At 33.7% G+C, this 21,101-nt stretch overlaps 3 protein-coding genes across 4 annotated transcripts; 2 read left to right on the top strand and 1 right to left on the bottom strand.

The window, feature by feature from the left end:
* The first annotated feature begins 1,056 nt into the window (after nt 1-1,056).
* On the top strand, nt 1,057-8,523 carry LOC11413849 (zinc transport protein ZntB). Of its 2 annotated transcripts, none has more exons than XM_003594402.4 (8): nt 1,057-1,212; nt 2,153-2,781; nt 4,226-4,414; nt 4,510-4,601; nt 5,385-5,444; nt 5,530-5,599; nt 7,582-7,785; nt 7,886-8,523. In XM_003594402.4, the coding sequence occupies exons 2-8, from the start codon at nt 2,161-2,163 to the stop codon at nt 8,267-8,269; spliced, it is 1,620 nt and encodes a 539-aa protein (XP_003594450.2). In that variant the 5' UTR covers nt 1,057-1,212; nt 2,153-2,160; the 3' UTR covers nt 8,270-8,523. The 2 variants fall into 2 exon arrangements, with proteins under 2 accessions (XP_003594450.2, XP_024633278.1); XM_024777510.2 differs by having other exon boundaries at nt 1,073-1,212; nt 2,157-2,781.
* Nucleotides 8,524-11,791: 3,268 nt separating this feature from the next.
* On the bottom strand, nt 11,792-15,083 carry LOC11426596 (coatomer subunit zeta-1). Its single transcript, XM_003594398.4, has 6 exons — nt 14,969-15,083; nt 13,852-14,011; nt 13,581-13,728; nt 13,383-13,460; nt 12,152-12,236; nt 11,792-12,063 (listed from the first exon to the last, which is right to left on the bottom strand). The coding sequence occupies exons 1-6, from the start codon at nt 15,053-15,055 to the stop codon at nt 12,004-12,006; spliced, it is 618 nt and encodes a 205-aa protein (XP_003594446.1). The 5' UTR covers nt 15,056-15,083; the 3' UTR covers nt 11,792-12,003.
* A 4,098-nt stretch (nt 15,084-19,181) lies between these two features.
* On the top strand, nt 19,182-21,101 carry LOC11426594 (multifunctional methyltransferase subunit TRM112 homolog A). Its single transcript, XM_003594396.4, has 2 exons — nt 19,182-19,338; nt 20,459-21,101. Exon 2 carries the CDS (start codon nt 20,511-20,513, stop codon nt 20,877-20,879), a length of 369 nt encoding a protein of 122 aa, XP_003594444.1. The 5' UTR covers nt 19,182-19,338; nt 20,459-20,510; the 3' UTR covers nt 20,880-21,101.

Genomic DNA, 21,101 nt, shown 5'->3' with positions numbered 1-21,101 from the left:
TTTTTTGTAAATTAACTAGTAACCTTAACTTTCAAATTTTAAAATAAATTAACCGTGGTAATAATAGGCATGTTTGAAGAAAAAAATTCACATGGTAAATTGCATAAACGTTTACATTTAAGGATTAAAAAAAATTAAATGAGACTTATAATTAAGAACATAAGAAATATATAAAAGCAGCCATCATATAAAAAAATGGGCAACTAACAAAGCACTTTTGCTTCTAAATGTGGTCAAACTAACAAAACACTTTTGTTGTTTATATTCTAAACAGGAGTGGATAACTTTGATACTAGTCACATAATAATTGGATAATTTTAAAAATTGACCATTTTTTTCTTTGGTTTGAATCCCAAACATTGCATATTTTCATGCATTGTTCATACTAAAAATTGACCATTAAACATAATTCAAAAGTATGAGTAGAAGTTTTATTAAAAAAAAAATGTGAGTAGAAATTGAACATAATAATATTGGAAGAACCTCCAATAAAGTATATATCTTAAAGTTAAATTTAAGAGGTTGAGATTAAAACTTGCATACACAAGTTAAGAGGTTGAGATTAAAACTCTAGTCACAACGACTGGTTTAGAAATTTCATAATTTTACGGGTTGAGATAAGAGTTATGCACACAAAAAGCGGTTATTAATAAAACATTATCATGGAAGATTTGCATAAAAAAAATTACAATAGATGAGTGGATAACAAATAAAAGAAGCATAACCATTTTGTAACAACTTTTGAGATAATATTTTTTTCCCTCTTTTTTTTTTTTTGACAAAAACAATATAAAGGAGAATGGAGATAACACAATGAAAGTACAATAGAGTTTATCTCTCGAGAAGTTACGTGGTTGAGAGATACTCTCTTCAACCTCAAAGAACTCGGTTCGAGACCCAACACCGAAAGTATAATAGAATTATCTCAAAAATTATCAATTCTTTAAATATCATTTCTCTAAAACAAATCACAAACAATAAAAAAGCATATCATATAAATATGATAGATATTAAAAAATGGTCAAAAATATGAAGCAGTTACGCGCACGTCATTTTGGGTCTCTGCGCGCGCATCTCGGATTTCTTTTCTGAAATTTATTATTTATTACTAGTAATTTAATTAAAAAAGTATATATTATTCTTAGCAACCTCTTGTTTGTTTGAGGATTGAGAAGCTTCTACACTCTCCAGTCTCCACTTTACTTTACTCTGGTAATTCTCTTTTCTTTCTTATCTTCGTTTACGAACTATAAACCTTATAATCTCTAATCTCCAACTGTACAATTATCACATACTGCTTTTGATTTTCAATGCATTTTCATTTTCTTATTAATTGATTTACTACTTTATTAAATTATCATACCAAAGTTAATCATCACCACTATCAACAGCAAGAATCAAACAGTTTTGTTTTTTTCCTGGAATTAAGTCTGTTTGGTAGTGAGATTTTTGAGGGTTTTTAAGGGGAAGTTTTGGAGGACTTGGATCTATATTTTATTAATATTTGAAATTTTTAAAAAATTAAAAGAATATTATAACATATGATCATATAACAATTCAATATCCCTCTGAGCTTAGCTCAGTTGGTAGGATATTACATATTATATTCGGGGGCTGGGGTTCGAACCTCAGACGCTCAACTTCTCCACATTTAAAATGTGCGAGCTCCGGCCTCTAGGCTACTTGACAAAAAAATATAAGAATTCATTCACAATCGCGCTTGATTCATTTTTAGAAACATTTTATAGCTTGCTTGATTTAGAAAAGAAAAACAAGCCATTCCCTCCAAAATCCCGCTCCCAACGGACCCTTGGTTTTAGCCTCGTGGACCGGCTATGAGACTAATCTCTGGTTCAAGCGTCTACTGGGTACTGATACCTAGTTGTGTATTAGTTTGTTGGATTTTAGTGACCCCTTGCTAGGAATCGAACCCGTGTTCTTAGGGTTTAGGGTGCGTCTTTGCTCCAATCACATGTTTGTTGGTGCAATCAAACTAACTTTTATGTAGCAGAATCTCCTGCTATAATTAACTACAATAGCAAAATAGATCACTGGTCCTGTTTGTATTTTTATTTTTTGAAGAAAAAATTAGCATGTAAGAGTGGTTTTTCCTGTGAAAAGCTAACATAAAAGCTGTATTGCGTTCATGAAGGGAGGAAAATGAGTGATGCAGAAGATCAATCACATTCTTCACGAAACAAGTGGCAACCAGAAAGCTATAAAAATCATCCTGCTAGAGATCTCAATTCTGGAAGTGACCTTTGGACAGATGGACTTATCTGTGCTTTTGAGTTTGTTCGAGGAAAGAAAAGACCAGTTAAGTCGAAATCCTCGTCAAATATTACAAACAGACCACATTTTGATGGCCGATATTCAAAGATGCATGTCCCTTCAAATGGTGTAATATTTGATGATGACAAAGAGGTCCCGATCTTTCAGGTTGGCCAATCTCATTCCCCAGAAGAGCATGGGGGTGATCATTGGGTACCGATTGGATGGTCCAGAATCTCAGAACTTGTCCAAGCAGTTCAAGTTGATGCCGTCTGGTCTTCACATCAATTTGAATTTGACGATTCTGAAGATGATTTTACTGCAGCAGATCTGGCTGCTCCCTATTGGGAGCGTCCAGCTGGGCCTAGATGGTGGTGCCACGTTTCTGCAGGTCACCCTGCTGTTGAGGCTTGGCTCAGCAATGCTCAATGGCTACATCCTGCTGTTGGTTTAGCTTTGAGAGACGAAAGCAAACTTATAAGTGAGCGGATGAAGCACCTTCTCTATGAGGTATGCTGTATTTCCAGCATTGGTATTTCAAGTCTTGATAATGTAATCATCTAACAATCTACTTGTATCTAAGTTTGGTAATAAACACTTACACGCACTTGCATCAGGCATACGATGACATATTAGATTGTGTTTATAAAATAAGGTTTGAAGTTATATTCTTCAATTGCATTATGTGTTTTTTTTTTTTTTTTTGTTGATGGCCTGAATGTTTGTGGCTTGTGGTCTCTTTGTCATGTATCTAGACAAGTAACAGACCTGTTGGGTTCTGTCTTATTTTCCTTAGTATGCTGGTATTAATAGGAAAACAGTGGTCGATGTGGATTTCAACATATTTTGATTTGGGTTTTCTATGGTCGTTTAAGTTTCAAAACAGGTTGATCGAATGGTTGCAGTATATGTGAGGGTAGGGGGATATTTAAGGAAATATAAACTTTTGTGTCTGATCGTGTAACCTGTAAGGATTTAGATTTCTAGTCGTTGATATGGTGAGTTTACCAAGAAAATCAGATCTGTGTAGATGTAGAACACCAGTCAAACCAAACGAAAGTGGGAAGGATAAAAAGAAAACCTAGGGTTCCTTAGGCATCACACCTAAGGTTTGATTGTGTTGATGTGAGCACACAACCAATGCACAGAATTTTGCTGAAATCTCGTAAAACTGATACTTCAGTTCAGTCTGAGAGAGCATTACAGCTATTCAAACAGATCTTCAATGGCTTCCTCCCTCCACAAAAGAGACATTCAATGACTTAAGCAATGAAGTCCTCATCCAATAAGTAGCATGGTGTGGCACAAGTGGTAGATGCTTGAGCCCTTAACCATTTGGTCCATGGTTCCATCCCTGCCCAATGCGTATGGAAAAACATGTGTAGTGTAACGCCTGAACTTTTTATCCAAGACATGGCGTTACATGTAGGGAGAAGTCAACCCCTTAAATGGATCTCAGTTACCTCAAAGCATTAGTTTCTGCAGTTGCATGCGGGGGATACCGGTTTACCCAGAAAAATCATCATCTAATAGGAATTTGGGCTTCCTAACTATTAAGAAAAACTTAAATATCAAAGTATACTGTAGAACATATAAAAACTTAAATCCAATTCAATTCTAATAACTATGAGAGTCAGATAAAGGCTTCCGTACAGTATCCTCCATGAAAAGCATATCTATATTCGGCATTTAGATCCAATCTAAGTATGGTCGCTGTGCTCTAGCCTTTGAAAGTTCTACAACAATCTTGGGGAATGTTTAACCAATAAGATAGTTGATAATACAGGGGATCTACTGATGGCAAATGACATTTCCGACAAGGAAACAGTTTCCATGTTATTCATCACAACTTTTCTTTGGAAACCAGTCGAACTCAAATACTGATTTGACTTTACTCTTATCTATGGGTTTCAGTGTAATGCAAATACTGATCTGACCTTATTCTTATCTATAGGTTCCAGTGAGAGTCGCAGGAGGGCTGCTATTTGAGCTCTTGGGACAATCAGTGGGTGATCCTCATGTTGATGAAGATGATATTCCGATTGTACTTAGGTCTTGGCAAGCACAAAACTTCCTAGTAACTGTAATACATATAAAAGGTCCTGTGTCAAAGATAAATGTTCTCGGTATAACAGAAGTTCAGGTTGTTCTTGCTTTCCATTTATCTTCATTGGTCTCTAGTCACAAATTAATGTTCTTTTAGAAAGATGTCATTAATTTTGTGTGTTGCTTTGTCAGGAGCTTCTTTCTACTGGAGGATATAATGTGCCAAGAACAGCGCATGAAGTTATAGCACAGCTTGCTTCCCGTCTCTCACGGTGGGACGATAGGTAATAAACAACATTTTCATTCATGTTTGATAAGTTCAATAATTAGTTTGCTCATATATGAAACAAACAATACATATGTGGATCTCATGTTCCATCTTCAGTTAAGTTCGCTAAATAAGTTTTTCCTCAGTTATTTTACAGAAAATAAACTGATCTTTGCTCTTGTAACTTGGAAAATATACTGAGCGGGACATAATAACTATGAGATCTGGTTAAGCAAACTCACATCTTCAGTTAAGCACACAATGCATATGCTGGAGCAATTTTTTTGTTTTTTGAAAAGGCAATATGCTGGAGCAAACTTACATTTATCTGGTTTCATTCCTTTGAGAGAAACAAATAGAATGGCCCATATTTGGTATCTTATTGATGAAGTATAAATGTGTTTCTCCTTTGCTGATAGTTTTGTTGTATGCAAGCTTTCGATTATATGGAGATGAACTATATTTAATGATAACGGTGTTTTGTCCTGAATCTAATGCAACGGTTTCCTTTATTGGATGGTTTTGAATTTATTTGATGTTCAGAACTGTATCTTTTATACACCAACATGTAAAGATAGTGGACATAAAAAGAAAAAATACGAAGTACAAAATTATTTCTGCGGGTCTCTGTTGTAATGCTATAAACACAACACATGTAACTTTCTCGTGTCCCTTAGTTGACTTGCAAACACAGATGGAAAAGCCACTGCACAATACAAGTGTTGTTATTCCAGTGCAATTTTTTCTTAAACTGCTTTTCAAGTCGATTTTGGTTCAAGGTTTTCATTTAGATTTTCAGGTTATTCCGGAAATCTATATTTGGGACAGCAGATGAGATTGAATTGAAGTTTATGAACAGGTTCTTATGTGAAATATTTGTGAATTCAAGTCATTTAAATTTTTAAATTGTCCCACACTTGATTGACAGTTTTCCCATTGTTTAGGAGAACCCATGAAGATTTGAATTTTTTCAATATAATTTTAAATCAAGAAATCAGAAAGTTATCAGCACAGGTATGCTCTTTCTTGCTGCTCAAAAGATGCATCTTTTGTCGATTTGTTAATTTTATGACCCGAATAGAAATTTACTTTTATGTGACAATTTTCACTCGGTGAGAGAATAAAATGGGGGTTTAGATTTTCAAATGGTGAGATGGTTGTAGTTCACACAGATCTTTCTGTTGCAGGTCAAATAGTGCACTTCTCCTATAAAATCACATTTGATAGTTGATATGAGAGAGCATACTGTAATTGTATGTTTAAACTAGACCACACAAGGGAATAGTTATACTACTAGCGAGTGTTAATTACGGTGGTTATTACAAGTAATTATCTCCTAAAGTTACTTCTCAATTAGAGCACTAATATATTTACTGAGGTATTTGAAACATTTACTTTGGAGTGTAAAAGTCATGTGGAAGCAATTTAGACTTTAGAATTTAGTTTCGGGGATACATGACGAATGAAAGATGATTTGATTGAAGTGATGCTGCTATTCTGCTTGATCATATTTATTGTTAAACTACTTCTAATTACCATTGAGATGTATGGGTTTGGAAATCTAAATTTTAATGGGTATAAGGTCCATTGGCCATATTGAATACAAATAGTTATTTTCGCTGAAGGACCTGATAATTGATTGTGTGCAGCTGGCCTAAAGTAATCAGGCTTGAGAGCTGACAATTGACCAAACCAGCTTGAGGGGCTGGCTCATTAATTAGATTTAGATAAGCCAGTTCTACTCAACTTTAGCCAAGTACTGCTAGGCTATTTTGGTTCACGACTTCGCTCAAAACACACACTAGAATAACAACAACAATATCAAAGCCTTTTGCCACTAGGTGGGGTCGGTGATGACATGAATTCCTTACATGTATTAGGTTCAGAGCTATACCGTTCACCTCTAAAGCACTCTGAAAACTTTAGCCGGTACTTTTCTTAATATTCATATTGAGTTGTCCTCCATTTGATTTACTTCGTGGTCTTTCTATAGGTATTCTCCTACGTATCCAAACTACCTGTGTCGAGATTCTACTATCTTCTCTATAATAGGGGCTATTTTAATATTCTCTTTGTCAGTTCTATCTCTCATCTTGTCATGTGTACCACTCATCCACTGTAATATTCACATCCTGCAACATTAAGTTTACTTTTTGGTTGGCTTTTTACCGTCCAATATTTAATTCCATACAACATTGTAAGGGTCTATTAACTGTGCATAATTTTTTAATGATTGAGTGGTATTTTTCTGTTGCATATCACATAAAACATTCTTTCCTTTCATCCATCTTGGGTGCTATGGTTGGCACCTCCCTCTATCTCTCCTACACTCTGTATGTTGGATCTTAGATACTTAAAATGTGTGACTTGTAGTATTTTATGTTTTTCATATTTTAACTCTACATTATAATTTGTTTATTTATTTTTGGCCAAATATATATTTTGGTCCTTTGAGCTTTTTTAAGTTTCAAATAGGTCCGTTAAGTTGTTAATTTAATACGCCGTTACCCTTTTAAGGACCTATTTGAAACTTAAAAAAAACTTAAAGGACCTATTTGAAACTTAAAAAACTTAAAGGATTGACCTAGTATTTTTGTCAAACTTAAAGGACTAAAAGTAGTATTTGGCCTTAATTTTTGTCAAACTTGCATTCTGTTTACTCTGTTTTACAGGGCTTGCCACCACATTTAAATTTTCATTATCTCGTCTCTTGATTCTCTAATCAGGAGTATCATTTGCGAAAAGCAAAAGTGTTAGAATTTGTTGGATATATATCTAGAACTTAGACAAAAGCCCAATATGGGCTCAAAGTTAATCTTTAGTGATACCTTATAGTTATCGTAATTTTTATTGCTGGCTTTTGAAAACACAAGCAGTGGCTAAGGGATCCATATTATCTGCCATAGGCTGATATTTTTTTATGGTTTAAGAACAATTCATGCTGATCAAGTCCACTGCACATAGAAGCTCCTTTCAACTTTTGCATTTCCTTACAGGTTATCAGAGTGAAGTGGTCACTTCATGCAAGAGACGAGATTGTTTTTGAGCTTCTCCAACATCTGAAAGGGAATGGAGCAAGAAACTTGTTGGAAGGAATAAAAAAGAGCACAAGGGAAATGATTGAAGAGCAAGAAGCAGTTCGTGGCCGTCTGTTTACCATTCAAGATGTTATGCAGAGCACTGTTCGAGCTTGGTTGCAGGTATTAAGGCCTCATAAGATCATTCATTAGGTTTCATATTTAATATTGCTGATTACCCTATATTAACATGATGTTTGTCGTGAATCTGCTAAATATTCAGGACAGAAGCCTTAGGGTGACTCATAATTTAGCTGTATTTGGTGGTGTTGGCGTTGTTCTCACCATCATCACTGGTTTGTTTGGTATCAACGTTGATGGAATACCTGGTGCAACAAATACACCATATGCATTTGGTGTCTTCACAGCCATCCTCATCTTTTTAGGAGCAGTGTTGATTGTAGTTTGCCTTGTTTACCTTGGGCTGAAAACCCCCATTGCTGAGGAACAGGTAGAAGTTAGGAAGCTTGAGCTGGATGAATTTGTGAAGATGTTTCAACATGATGCAGAGAATCATGCCCAAGTCAGAAAAAATGTTTCGAGGAATAACTTACCTCCTACAGCTGGTGATGCTTATCGCAGAGGTGATTTTCTTGTGATACAATAGAGATTTTTTTTTTTTAACTGCCAAAATAGATTTTTATTCAAAATAGGTAAAACAAAGTACATATGGTACTAGACTCACGACTAAAATGGGTTATTATATATAACTTAAAGAGCTATACGATGAGCTTCTTTCATCTCTAATTCTCAGTTTTTTTATTATCTCTTGAAGTTTCATGAGACAGTTATGTTATGTTCTGCACTTTGAACTCCCATTAAACTCACACAATAAACTCATATTCTCGTAGTCATATTTAATTATGCAATGGACCCTTGCTTCTATTGTACTCCAACACTGAAATTTACATGTAGACATTGTTTTCTTTGTAGTACAAGCAATGGTTTTATAAAATTCAATAATTTACTATACGGAAGAGTTTCTAATTATATTTACAAAACCCAATAATCTATACGCGTGTGATGCAAACCTAATCCCTCGCTTGTTTAGAATTGAGAAAGTTTTGTTCGGTCACAAAACTAAATGTAGTGTTTAGTCAAACAAACAAAGAGACACATATACCAAAAATGTTTTTCTTTTTATTATTAGTATTAGAAAAGTTTCTTTGGGTGTTTGCGTAAGCACTATATATTTGGTCTTACGATCATACAAGAATAGCTTGTTTAGAATTTGTTTTGCTACGCAGTTGAAGACCGCTAATGGGCGACAATAGACTACCATTAAATGATTGTAGTATACATTTATATACCTTGAATTTTTTGTTGATAGGCAGCCTACCTGAGCTCATTGGGGACTTGTGTGCAGATTTGAGTAGAATTTGGCTATACAATTATTATACTAAATAGGCTAAAATATGGTTTTAGTCCCTGCAAATATGTCTCGTTTTGGTTTTAGTCCTTGTAAATTTTTTTATATTTTGTTTTTGAAAATAGTTCCTGAGGGATTATTTTCAAAAACAAAAGATTTTGCAGGGACTATTTTTCTAATAAATGGGTTCAGTCATCATGTGCCACGTGTGCAAATCATCAGAAAAGTGGAGCCAGGGACCAAAACCAAAATGAAGCATATTTGCAGGGACCAAAAACAAAAAAATAAAATTACAGGGACTAAAACCAAAACGAGATATATTTGCAGGGACCAAAACCATATTTTAGCCTACTAAATATTCAATAACGTCTTCATTAAATTTTTCCTTCAAAATCTACAAATATAAATTCGGTATTCAATAATATTTTATCTCTCATTACTCACATTATTCACATAATTGGTTGACAAGTTTATTCACTCCTTTCCCTCAAAAAAAAAAAAAGTTTTTTCACTCCTTCGCTCTCTACCAAACCACCACTAACCAATTTCATTTTCAAAAACAACTCCTTTTCTCATATTTTCATTTGCACTCGACTAATCTATATTTTATAACATTAACACTTTTTTTCCCCGATTATCATATCATTGCAATAGTATTTTATATTTTTCATGTCTCTGAAGTATTTTATATTTTATAATTAGGTCTTTTTGTTAAAATTCTGTTAGTTTATTTTTTGGAAAAAAAGCCAAACTGGTCCATTAAAATTGGTACTAGGGAAAATTGAATTTGAAACCTTGATGTATGCAATTTTTTTTTTTGTTAGTTTAAGATCAATAGTGACGTATCAACCAAATTTTTTTTTTTGAGGGGATATCAACCAATTTTATATGTCCTCCACCTAATATCCACATAATTTTATATCTCTAATCTTCTGTTAGTCATCTAAAGACGATTGATCTGTGCATTAACTTTCAACAACTCTTCTTCGGTGAGGTTTAGCATGGGAAAGGAAAGTTGTTTTTCACCATGGAAAAGTTTTTCTTAACCATTAGATTATATATAGAACACATTTTTATTGTAGTCTTTCCACACAAGATTTATTTTAGACACTTTCTTCCACCACCATCCTCTTTCCTCCATAGTCCCACCATCTTCTCCTTCCCTCGTATGTTCTTCTCCATATTGCTACACCTGCCTTATTTCTTGAATTAAATAAATGAAAATTTTTATAAAGTCCAAAATTTAATTTCTCTAATCTTACTTTTTATTTATCAATAATTGTTTAACTGGATGAAGTTTTTGAGCAGAATAAACGCTTGGTTAATTGTCATGGGTGAGGCTTGAGCACCAAAAATTAAATCAACAGTGAATTAAATTAAAGTGGACAACCCTTTATGGATATGATTGAAAAAACAGTGATTGTAAGGTGAGCTGAAAAAACAAGAAGAGACATGGGCAATTAATAAGATTAGAAGTAAGGGTTATGATTTAAAAGAGAACATTAATTTGGAGAAAATCATGTAGTTGTTGAGGAAGGACAAGAAGGTTGTATTGTTGTTTATGGAGGGGCTGATGTCATATTTAGACAAAGGGATATTATGGGATGCTCGTTAAAAAAAAATTCAGATCAAGGAAAGAAAAAATTGCAGATCTGAGAAAGAAGAAAAAAAGTGTAAAAGAGGAGAGAAAAGGATATGATGTAAGCAGTCCATGATAAAATTAATACTCTTTAATCTAATGATTCAAAAAAACTTTCTCATGATAAAAAACAACTCTCTTTTCCTATACTAAACCCCACCCTCTTCTTCATGTTAGTCCTTCATTTCTCAACTGTGGCGAGACTAGACGACTCCTCTCACACTTTCTTTTTTACCCTTCTACTCCCATAATTTTTTTTTTCCTCAGACTTGATAGATTTCTCCCTTTCCTTCAAAAACTTAGACTTTAATTGTTTGACTAATGGAAATTTGACATAAGAACCTAATTGAAAAATATAAATAGTTTAGGGATCTGATTACACATTTTTTTGGTTTAAAGATCTAATTAAAAATCTTCTTAAAAAAAATCTAACTAAAAATTCTCAAATAGTCCAGAGACATACAGATCAATTAACCCTTTAATCATTTCAAAATACACATCACTTATTCTTTCTCATCCGGATCAAGTAATTTTTGTTTGAGATTGTCACCAAAGAAGTGTTTCTAATAAGATATATCGGGGGAAAGGAAAGAATAGGAGATAGAACCTGTTGGAGCACTTTTTTTTTTTTTTTTTTTGGATTTAGCACCGGTTTCCGACCCACCAAAGGTGAACGATTAATCCGACTCGTGCGTAGAGACATGCGCACTGGCCAAGCGTTGTTCTCCCTGGGAATCAAACCCGGTAGCCCCCAGGTACGTCCTTGGAAGGAGATCCTTACCCCTGGAGTCCAAGCAACTTGGTTCCGTAGGAGCACTTTATTGTGTGTGAATGGAGAACATGGCACTTTAATGTTAGGGGAAAAAGCATGAACCGTACACCCCGTATTCCCCAATTTGGTAACAGACTAGAGTTACCTTGCCCAACAATTTAACTGTAATATACGTGGAAAGTGATATTGTGAACAATGTGACCCCTCTCTAGTATAAACCAAAATTCATGAATTTTATATGAAAAAAAATAAAATAAATTAACCATGTATGCACCCATAATTGACAGGAGGGATCACGAGTATTTATTTCAAATATCAATATCAGGGGAATAAGAAAGAAAAATAGAAATATAAGAAATGCAATATCATGAAATTTAACGGGTTATTAAATGAACAAAAATGTCACAAGAAAATAAGTTCTAAAAACTCTATTCGCTAATTTTCACAGCACGATTAACATCAGTATTCAAGTTTGAGAATGAAGTATGAAGTAAGATTCTTAAAAGCAAATATAGGAAAAACAAAAGTATAAGTGTTCTCCATTGCCAAACTTCATGTGGTTCATTTAAGAAGGGATCTTGCAAGATGTTCCCTAGCTGAGGCCAATGCTTGACTTAGTGTCTGCAAAAGAAGGAAATACAGTTATACCCAAATAAGTGAGTTTAATTTAAAAAAAAATTATGCTATCGAAGGGAAGGAAGCAACATACCTGTTCAGACAAAGGAGCTCCAGATTCTGTACTATTACTTCCAACTTTCCCAGCTATAGTATTTGGAGTAGTTTCAAGAATAATACTGCACAAAATATGGAGAGATGAATATTTAGTGAGACTGGGGAAGGGCCGAGACAAATAAATAAGGAGCATAAACAAAGAAGAGAGAAATATGAAGGTGAAAATGAGGTAAAAACCTAGGAAATGAAAGACTCATGCAGTAACAATTTGTCATAGAGAGGAATTGGGCCCTATATGCATCCATCAAATCAAAGGAAATGAATAAGAAGGAAGTTGAGAAAAAAGGCTTAGCGATACTTTTTTAGCAGTAGACTTGTTTGAATGTTTATCTGTGAGGCAAATAGAATATCTTTCAAGAAGAGTTTATAAAGGTGAAGGTCTTTTAACAAGGGTTTTTAAGTGTGAAGGATAAGATCAGAGGGAAATGTCTTTCTGGACAAATGCGGTTTGGAGTGATTTTGCTGAAATTCAAATACAGTGGGACTTATAATTATTGAAATCACAATGGAGCAGCAAGGTGCTAGAACTATGGATGTGCGGTGCATTTTATCCCACAACAAAAATGAAACCAAGAGGAAATAGAATTAAGGAGTAATAACATAATTAACTCCATCCAAGATTTAGGTCACCCCTTCTAAGGTTAAGTCATGGTCTCTTAAATTTAGGAGACCATGACTTAACCTTAGAAGGCATGGCTTAGAGCACCATTATTCAAACTTCCAAAGAGACACCCATGTAACCTTGTGCTTCATCCAAAACTATTGTTTTGATCTAAACGACATCTTTTCATTTAATAACTATGGCAAATAGTGAGATCACTGGTCCAAACTCTAAACCAATCAGGGGCATCTAACTGGCTTAACAGTGAAAAAACAGAAAAAATAGACGTCGTTGTATGAAAAAATTAGTGAAACCTCAGGTACGTATCAGGTATTCAGATCTGCACTGATTAAGGATACCCTGATTTTCTTTCTAATGATTTCAGTCATAATTTTACCGCCTTGTGCGACTTTTGTTTTTATGAGAAAAAAAATATAACAATTGTGATCATCTAATTGCATAGATGAAATGCTCTCTCTGATATATCAAATAACTCCTACGATTTGAATTTTGAAAGAAAGGCAAGAACAATATAATATCTAAAGAACCTAACAATTAAATAATGGAAGATAACTTTTATTATGAATAGCCTGTGAGAATGACATACCCTGCATCAATAATTTCATCAATGCACAATAGAATGAGGTCCAAGTTCTCAAGTGCTTCCTTCTTGTCCACATTGCCTCTGGAGGAAAAAAATGGGAGAAGCCAGTAATATTGTCAAGGACTTCCAAGTCCATGGTGACAGATTGATAACACCTTTGAATATCACACGTATATAAACAGTTAAGTGTCAGAAAACAACCTGAGCAGGAGGCCAACAGAATCAAAAAATGCCTGCAGAACTGAAGATAAGATAAGCTCGTTTTCGTCATCACTCCCGGTAACAAAGAAGTGAAGATCTTGGACAAACTTGTAAACGATGATGTTATTCTCAAACATTGTTATCTCCGCTGCCACACATAAAAACAACCCATAAAAGTAGGTCATATACAATACATAGTAATGATTAAGGATCAATCTATTCCAAATTCTAATCACAAGATAAAAATACCTCTAGAGAAGGAAGCACTCACCTTCAGTGCGAGCATTGGTCTTCTGAGTCTTGTTGAATACAAGCTTCTCAAAAGCTTCCTTTGCACTATTGGTTGGCCAATCATCTGAGAAATACTTAGCCGCCACACGTCTCCCATCAGAATCCAAGAGAAGGATGTTCTTCACAGAAGGGTTCAACTCCTAACAATAACACACAATACAAAATCATAATTTTCCTCAAAAACACCTCACAAAACCTCTTATCTTCAACTATCACAATAATTCATTTCAACCAACTTCACTCAATTTTTAGCACAAAATCAAGAAAGGTTCAACAAAAAGATTAAAATACCCCAACTTCCACACAACTAGCGGTTCTAAAACTTAGTCAACTGAGGTCAGTCCAGTTGGTGGGGAGTTGACTCATACCCTGCAAGAGTGTAGGTTCAACTCCCGCTGCCCACATTACGACTTCATTGGCGGGCAATCTGTAAGTATCTATATCAACGCTCTATAAGCCTTGAGGTCTTCCCTAAGCCCTAGTGAGCCTCTGGAACCTAACTCAGCTAAACTTTCTTCTATTAAAAAAAAAGGTTCTAAAACGCAAACCTTTAAACGGTTATAAAAACGATTCTAAAAATGTGGGCAAATGCGGCCACAATTGTGGTTGCAATGTCATTGCAAAGAACTAAAAACCGCATATTACGGCCACAATTGTGATTGAGGACCAAAATTTAGAGCTATTACTAACTATTATTAGAACATTTTGTCAAAAAAAAAAAAAAAAAACTCTAATTCAATTCAAGCTCCCATAAATCACAAATCAAATACCATATTGTATATCAAAATTGTGATCTACCAGCAAGAAACATAAAATGTTGGATCAAACGAAAAAAGAGGTCTAAGCTAAATACTGCTGCATGCTACAATTTTATACCAAAATCAAAATCACACAAAAATTGACATACAAATTAGATGATAAAATTCAATTGCAATAACAATTCAATAGCAATAAATCAGCAAAACTAGATCTGCTGAATAAAACAAAAAAAAAATGATAATCGTGGTGATCGTGCAAATGTTGAAGACGAAATCGGAGTTGAGAGAATTGAAAATGAAAAAGATTGAAATTGAAGTCGAGAGAGAGAGAGAGATTACGAGTTTGGAAGGAGACATGACGGAGAAAGCGTCGGAGAAGAATGAAACTGAATTCTTCTTACACTCTCTGTCAACTATTCTTCTCATATTGTTCTTTGTAAGTATTTAATTTAATGTTTTAAAAACAATTTACAACATATTTATTTTTTAATTCCCTTCAAAAAAATATTTATCTTTTTTTATTTTATTTTTGACAAAATTTATCTTTTTTAATTGTTTTGTAAAAAAATTACGTCAAAAAATATATTATTTCCTTTTTTTTCAAATTATTTTAATTATTATTATTAACCCTCTTATATTTTAGAGGAAGTGTTTTAGTCATTTGAATTTTTGTTAGTTTGATTAAGAATTGTTTAAAAAAAATTAAATTGAGTTTTTTTAAAAGATTCCTTCTTTAGTTGAACTTGTTATCGACCCATTTTTATTTTAATTATTATTTTTGCCTTGTTTTAGTTTTTATGGTTAATTAAGATTTTAGTCCCTATAAATATTCATTTAATCCTTACAAAATAAAATCACATTTTTTAGTCTATGTGACATTTTCCTTAAACATTTTAAGGACAAAAAAGGTTATGGAAATTTTTGACAAGGAATGGAGAAATTTTATAGCGACTAAAAAGTGTGGTTTTATTTTGCAAAGACTAAAAACAAAATTCTAAATATTTATAAGGACCATTTACTTAATTAATCCTAGTTTTTATAATATATATATATTTCCCTTCATTTTAATGTGTCTTGAGTTAAAGGCTAAAATATAGTTTTAGTCTCTGCAAATATGCATCGTTTTGGTTTTAGTTCCTGTAAAAAGAAAATTTTGTTTTTGGTCCCTACAAAATTTTTTGTTTTTGAAAATAGTCCCTGGAATATTTTGCAAGGACCAAAAACTACAAAATTGCTTCAGTTATAATGTACCACGTATGTAAATCATCACAAAAGTGGGGTCAGAGACTATTTTCAAAAACAAAAAATTTTGCAAGGACCAAAAACAATTTTTTTTTTACAGGGACTAATATCAAAACGAGACATATTTGCAGGGACTAAAACCATATTTTAGCCTAAGTTAAATTAGTCTTTTACCGAACAAACCAAAAGAAATTAATTTTTCAAGACATAGACTTATAATATATATATATATATATATATATATATATATATATATATATATATATATATATATATATATATATATATGAATTTTGCTATAAGACACATTTTATGAAGGTGTCTTTTAGCAAGTTATTCTATGAGCATTTGCTAAAAGACACCAACTAATTTTTATGAAGGCGTCTTTTAGCAAAGTTATAACTAAAAAGTGGAAATCACACCTTGAGGTGTGGGTTACTAAAAGACACCTTCATCGGTGGCTTATAGCAAAATCATATATATATATATATATATATATATATATATAGACACACCAACTAATTGTTTTTCATTTGCATGAAAAACCATTTCTTATGATATCAAATCAATTTGAAGGTCTCCGTAAGCTAAGCTCACTTGGTAAGAATAATGCATAATATATACAAAGTTTGAGGTTCGAACCCCGGATACCACAAAAAAAAAAATCAATTTGAAGTCTTGATAAAAAAAAAAATCAATTTGAAGCAGTTTACAAGACACATATGCGTTCTCGTAGGCATGACCCAAATCAAGTTGAAGCACTTTACAAGAAACCTTATGCAATGTCTTGACCTTTTTTGTCAAGCGTCGGTTAAACAATTAACAATCAAAAAATCCAAATATTTTTTCTCCAAGAATGTTGATAATCAACCTCAAGAGGTTGTTGAGCACAATGGTTTTTCCCAGGTTAACAGTTTGGGAAGATATATGGGAGCTAATATTGTTTCTTGAAGAATTAACGGATGTCATTTCAACCATATTATTTAGAAAATTCAAAGCATGTTAAGTGGTTGGAAGCAATAATGTTTAAGTTTGACCGATTTGGTCGCTCTTTTAAATTCGTGATTAGCTCTATTCGTATTATCACATGCAATATGCAAAGATTTCCAACTCAATTTGTGACAATATCGAGAAGAAGAAAAAAAATCCAATTTGGTTATTTTAGGGTGATAATGATCACAAGCGACCCACTTGATTAGTTGGGATATGTGCTGTCAACAAAATATCCTTTGTGGATTAGGAATAAAGAAGCCTCAAATTATGAACGAGGCTTTTTCTAATGAAGATGATTTGGAATCTTATCCACAACCTGAATGATCTTTGGTGTAAAGTTCTCCTTGGAGATACGGGAGGAATATCAATGATATGATATCTTACACCGCTCGGCTTATTAATATATTTAATGGGAATGACTCTCAAAGGTGTGGAGCATCTCCCTTCGCCTTCTTTGAATCACATTGACATCATCCTTTATGTGAGAGATGCTTTGAGTCTGGATGGGGACTGGATGTGATATTTATGACTAAAAATCTCTAGAATACCATTGTAAATTAAGCGGATTGGCCTTCTATCTCCTAAAAATGCGGACGATCCTGATGTGTTGGGGTGAAAATGAACCAACACCCACTAATTTATTGTGTAAAGTGCTCACATCTTTCAGCTTGTTAATGTTATGTGTTTTCTATTAAAGATGATTGGAAGACTTTGTGGGGTTGAAAAGGTCCCCATCGGATGCAGACTTTTATGTGGTTGGTTGCGTATAAGCGTATTCTCGCCAATGCTCGTAGGACAAAATGGGGAACGGGAAATTTCACCTACCTACATTAGTTGTGGGATGGATGATGAGAATACATTATATGTGTTTCATGTTATGTCATTACAAGCTTTTTCTCTCCCTTGATGGCTGGGAATGGATTTTTAACAACCTCATCAAACATTGAAATTGAGCTTCCAATGATGGGTGGAAAACCATCTTCATGATTGCACGTTGGTTTCTATAGAAATGGAGTAATACAACAATTGTTATAACAATTTTCATCGGCCTTTTAAACAAGTTCATGTGATTCACAAATGTTATAATTAAAGACATAGATGAATGTTCCTGTCACCATCTTCATCAGAATCCCCAACAAAAGGAGACAATATATATTGGTTGGAAGAAATCCCTGTAGGGATTGATCAAGCTCAATAGAGGCAATGCTTATAAGGGGAATAATGACATGACATGGCGCGGAAGATTATTTTTGCAATTGAGATGGGATAAAAATCAAATGCTTCATCAAAAAAATTGGCTCATGAAATGCTCTACATGTGGAAATGTGGGGCATGCATTTTAGTTTGGATATGGTATGAAGAGATCATATTTCACATCTCATTGTTGAGAATGATTCAAAACTTTTGATTAACATGATTACACGAAACTGCGCTACTAGGAGAGTGATTCATACTATGGTTAGGCGTATTCACAACCTTTTGACTTTGGATTGGAAAGTTCAAGTTTGTCATACTTGATTGGTCGGAGAGAAACATAAATGTTGATAGTCTTGTTAGTTATAGTTTCTCTTAGATAGTTGTTTGGATGTTGAGTCCCCTCTAAGTGGACTCCACATGTTATTTTGACAATTTACCCAAGGTTTGCATGCATATGAATGTTAGACTAAATTCTTAGTTTTGTTTTCTTGTTGTGCTTAGGCGCCCTCTTTTGTACAAAACAAAAAAAAAAAAAACTACGAATGCCTTCCAAAAGAACCAGGTTTATGTTACAGAGTTTGGACATGTCATAACAACTTGCATGAATTTCCTCACTGTTTACAAACTCTAAGATTTAGTTTAACAGGAGATTAACAAATGAGGTCGCTCCGTTAGTATAGGTAACCACATTATTAACTAATTTCACTCCCCATTTTAATGAAATGCTTTAAGCAACTTTTACTAAAGCAAAGGTAACAAAAAAAAAGACTTGAAGCAAAAAATAATGGAAAATGCTAGATATCAAGAATGATTTTATAAGAAAAATTCAAGAATGACATGACACAATAATCACCTTTAGATTTCAGTCTCATTTATTAATCTTTCATAAAAAAAAAGATACATAACACCCACCACCCTATGATTTCCGGCCAGGCTGAGATTTTATTGGTTAACATTAATTTCAGGACTATTTCTTGATAAAATCTAAGGGTGATTATTCTGCCATGTCATTCTTAAAATTTTCTTGATAAAATCTTTCTTGATATATAGCATTGCTAAAAAATAATACATTTTACCAAAAAAAAAACCCTAAAAAAACACTGTACCAAAAAAAATATGTATCATATTGTTTAATTGAAATTTTGAAGGGTTCAGCAATCTGAAACATCGCCGCAAAACCCTTTCTCTCTACGAAGAGTTGAGCCGTCTGTGTCCACATCGCCGCCACCCACCCACCGATCCTATCTTCTGTCGCCAGCTACCATCACGCCGTTCCGGTGAGCAAGATTTATCTTCAATCCTCATTCATTATATAGTTTTCCTGTAATTTGCATTTTGATTCTCCAACTCTATCTTTCGAATTGAAAAACAAAACCCTAAACTGTTTCTTCTTGCTCTTTTCGTTCTTCAATTCGTGGCAACACATACAAGTTGGATTTCAATTGCTCTCTGTATTCATTCATTGGTATTCATGATTTATCTGTTTAAGGTTTAGGGTATATTTGCTTTGAATTGTTCAGCTTAGTGTATGTTTGGTTTCTCTTATGTGAATGTGTTCAAATATAATTGATTTTTAGCCTCAAGTTAATTGTTCAACTCACTTTTATGTAAGTATAATCAAAATCAATTTTTGTAAACGTACTCTTAATGATGTTTATCACTTTGAAATAAATGTAAAAAATCAAGAATGAAAGAAAAGATGGCTAAGTTTTAGTGTAGAAAAGATGACTTGGCCGAAGGGACACTACCACTTAGCCGTCTTTCTTTTATTTTTGATTTTCTATTAAAGTGATAAACATCATTAAATTGTTTATGAAATTTAAAATCAATTTGAGAAGTTTGTCAGGGTAGTTAAAAGTTGTGTATAAAGATCGATAATGAATGCAACACTTTCTTGGACCTCACCATGGTGGGAGTTCTTAGCATCGATCTGTTCTTCGTTTTTTAGGAATGTTTAGGTCATTCATTCGACTCATTTTTGTAGGCAAAGCTGTAGGGTATAGGTGTCAAGGATCTTACATGCATTCTTTTTTCTGTTTGTTATAGTCGGTCACTAATAAGAAAGTTAATTTTGAAAAAACTAGATGATCCAACACTACCAAATGCCTCATGTCTTGTGTCTTCAAATGTAAGGAAATCGTGTGTGGGATTCAAAAATATATTCATAAACCAGGCTTATGGTTTTAGTTTTTGTAACTTCTAAATAAGAACAAAAGTACTTGTGCATTCTGGTTTATTTTGTATTCTTCATTGGTAAACATATGCATCTGTTGTGCCGTGTTCTTATACCTAGAAATGTATTGTTCATCGTCAAGAAAAGCACAAACTGAAATGAAACTGGACATGGACTTGGTTTCATTGGAAATTAAAAATGTATTACTTTGAATGGTATTGTAGGGACATAGGAGTTCTGAAATTGTAGGGCGGAAGATTTGATCAATTTGGAAAGATGAGACTGTTAACACACAATATGCTATCTTCAAACATTAAGGGTGTGGTGAATGGTTTTCCATTGCGCATAGAAGCAGAGAAAGTGGTGGAAAAGAATGTGGAAATGAATGGTGACTTTCTGAAAAAGATGTTTGAGAAGATTGAGTGGAAGGCTTTTGTGGAAGCATCGCGGGGAATGGGATACACTGAACTACCTGAAGAGGCTGACTCTTCCATGCTGGATTCAAATGAATTTCTGAACCGGTTTCACCATGCCCTCTTGGAACTCCACCTTGAAGAAGGTGCTCTTGTTTGCCCAGAGACTGGACGACGGTTCCCTGTCAAAAAGGGCATTCCAAATATGCTTCTTCACGAGGATGAGGTCTGATATTTTGTAATTAGCTGATGAATTTTGAACACCCTACCCTGTTTTGAAGCACCCTCATCTGCTTGCTGGTAATGGATAGAAATCAATCGCAGTTAGGATTTATCGTTTTAATCAAGTTTACTTCATTATGTTGACAAATGTTATTATGAATGCATTGTTGGACTATTGTTTGATTATTTCACTATTTCCAACTGCAACAATAGGTATTTTTGGTTTTAATGA

This window comes from Medicago truncatula, chromosome 2 (assembly GCF_003473485.1).
Source record: "Medicago truncatula cultivar Jemalong A17 chromosome 2, MtrunA17r5.0-ANR, whole genome shotgun sequence".
NCBI lineage: Eukaryota > Viridiplantae > Streptophyta > Magnoliopsida > Fabales > Fabaceae > Medicago > Medicago truncatula.
This window is presented reverse-complemented; position numbering and strand designations above follow the sequence as displayed.

What these genes read in the sequence shown, in the direction of transcription:
- LOC11426594 (XM_003594396.4), top strand. Translation starts at nt 20,511, where the DNA reads ATGAGACTGTTAACACACAATATGCTATCTTCAAACATTAAGGGTGTG.
- LOC11426596 (XM_003594398.4), bottom strand. Translation starts at nt 15,055, where the DNA reads ATGAGAAGAATAGTTGACAGAGAGTGTAAGAAGAATTCAGTTTCATTC. An exon ending in TCATGTCTCCTTCCAAACTC is followed by an intron (nt 14,012 to 14,968) that starts GTAATCTCTCTC and finishes TGTTATTGTTAG; the next exon opens with GAGTTGAACCCTTCTGTGAA. An exon ending in TCTGTTGGCCTCCTGCTCAG is followed by an intron (nt 13,461 to 13,580) that starts GTTGTTTTCTGA and finishes TTTTTCCTCCAG; the next exon opens with AGGCAATGTGGACAAGAAGG.
- LOC11413849 (XM_003594402.4), top strand. Translation starts at nt 2,161, where the DNA reads ATGAGTGATGCAGAAGATCAATCACATTCTTCACGAAACAAGTGGCAA. An exon ending in TCGGTATAACAGAAGTTCAG is followed by an intron (nt 4,415 to 4,509) that starts GTTGTTCTTGCT and finishes TTGCTTTGTCAG; the next exon opens with GAGCTTCTTTCTACTGGAGG. An exon ending in CTCTCACGGTGGGACGATAG is followed by an intron (nt 4,602 to 5,384) that starts GTAATAAACAAC and finishes TTAGATTTTCAG; the next exon opens with GTTATTCCGGAAATCTATAT.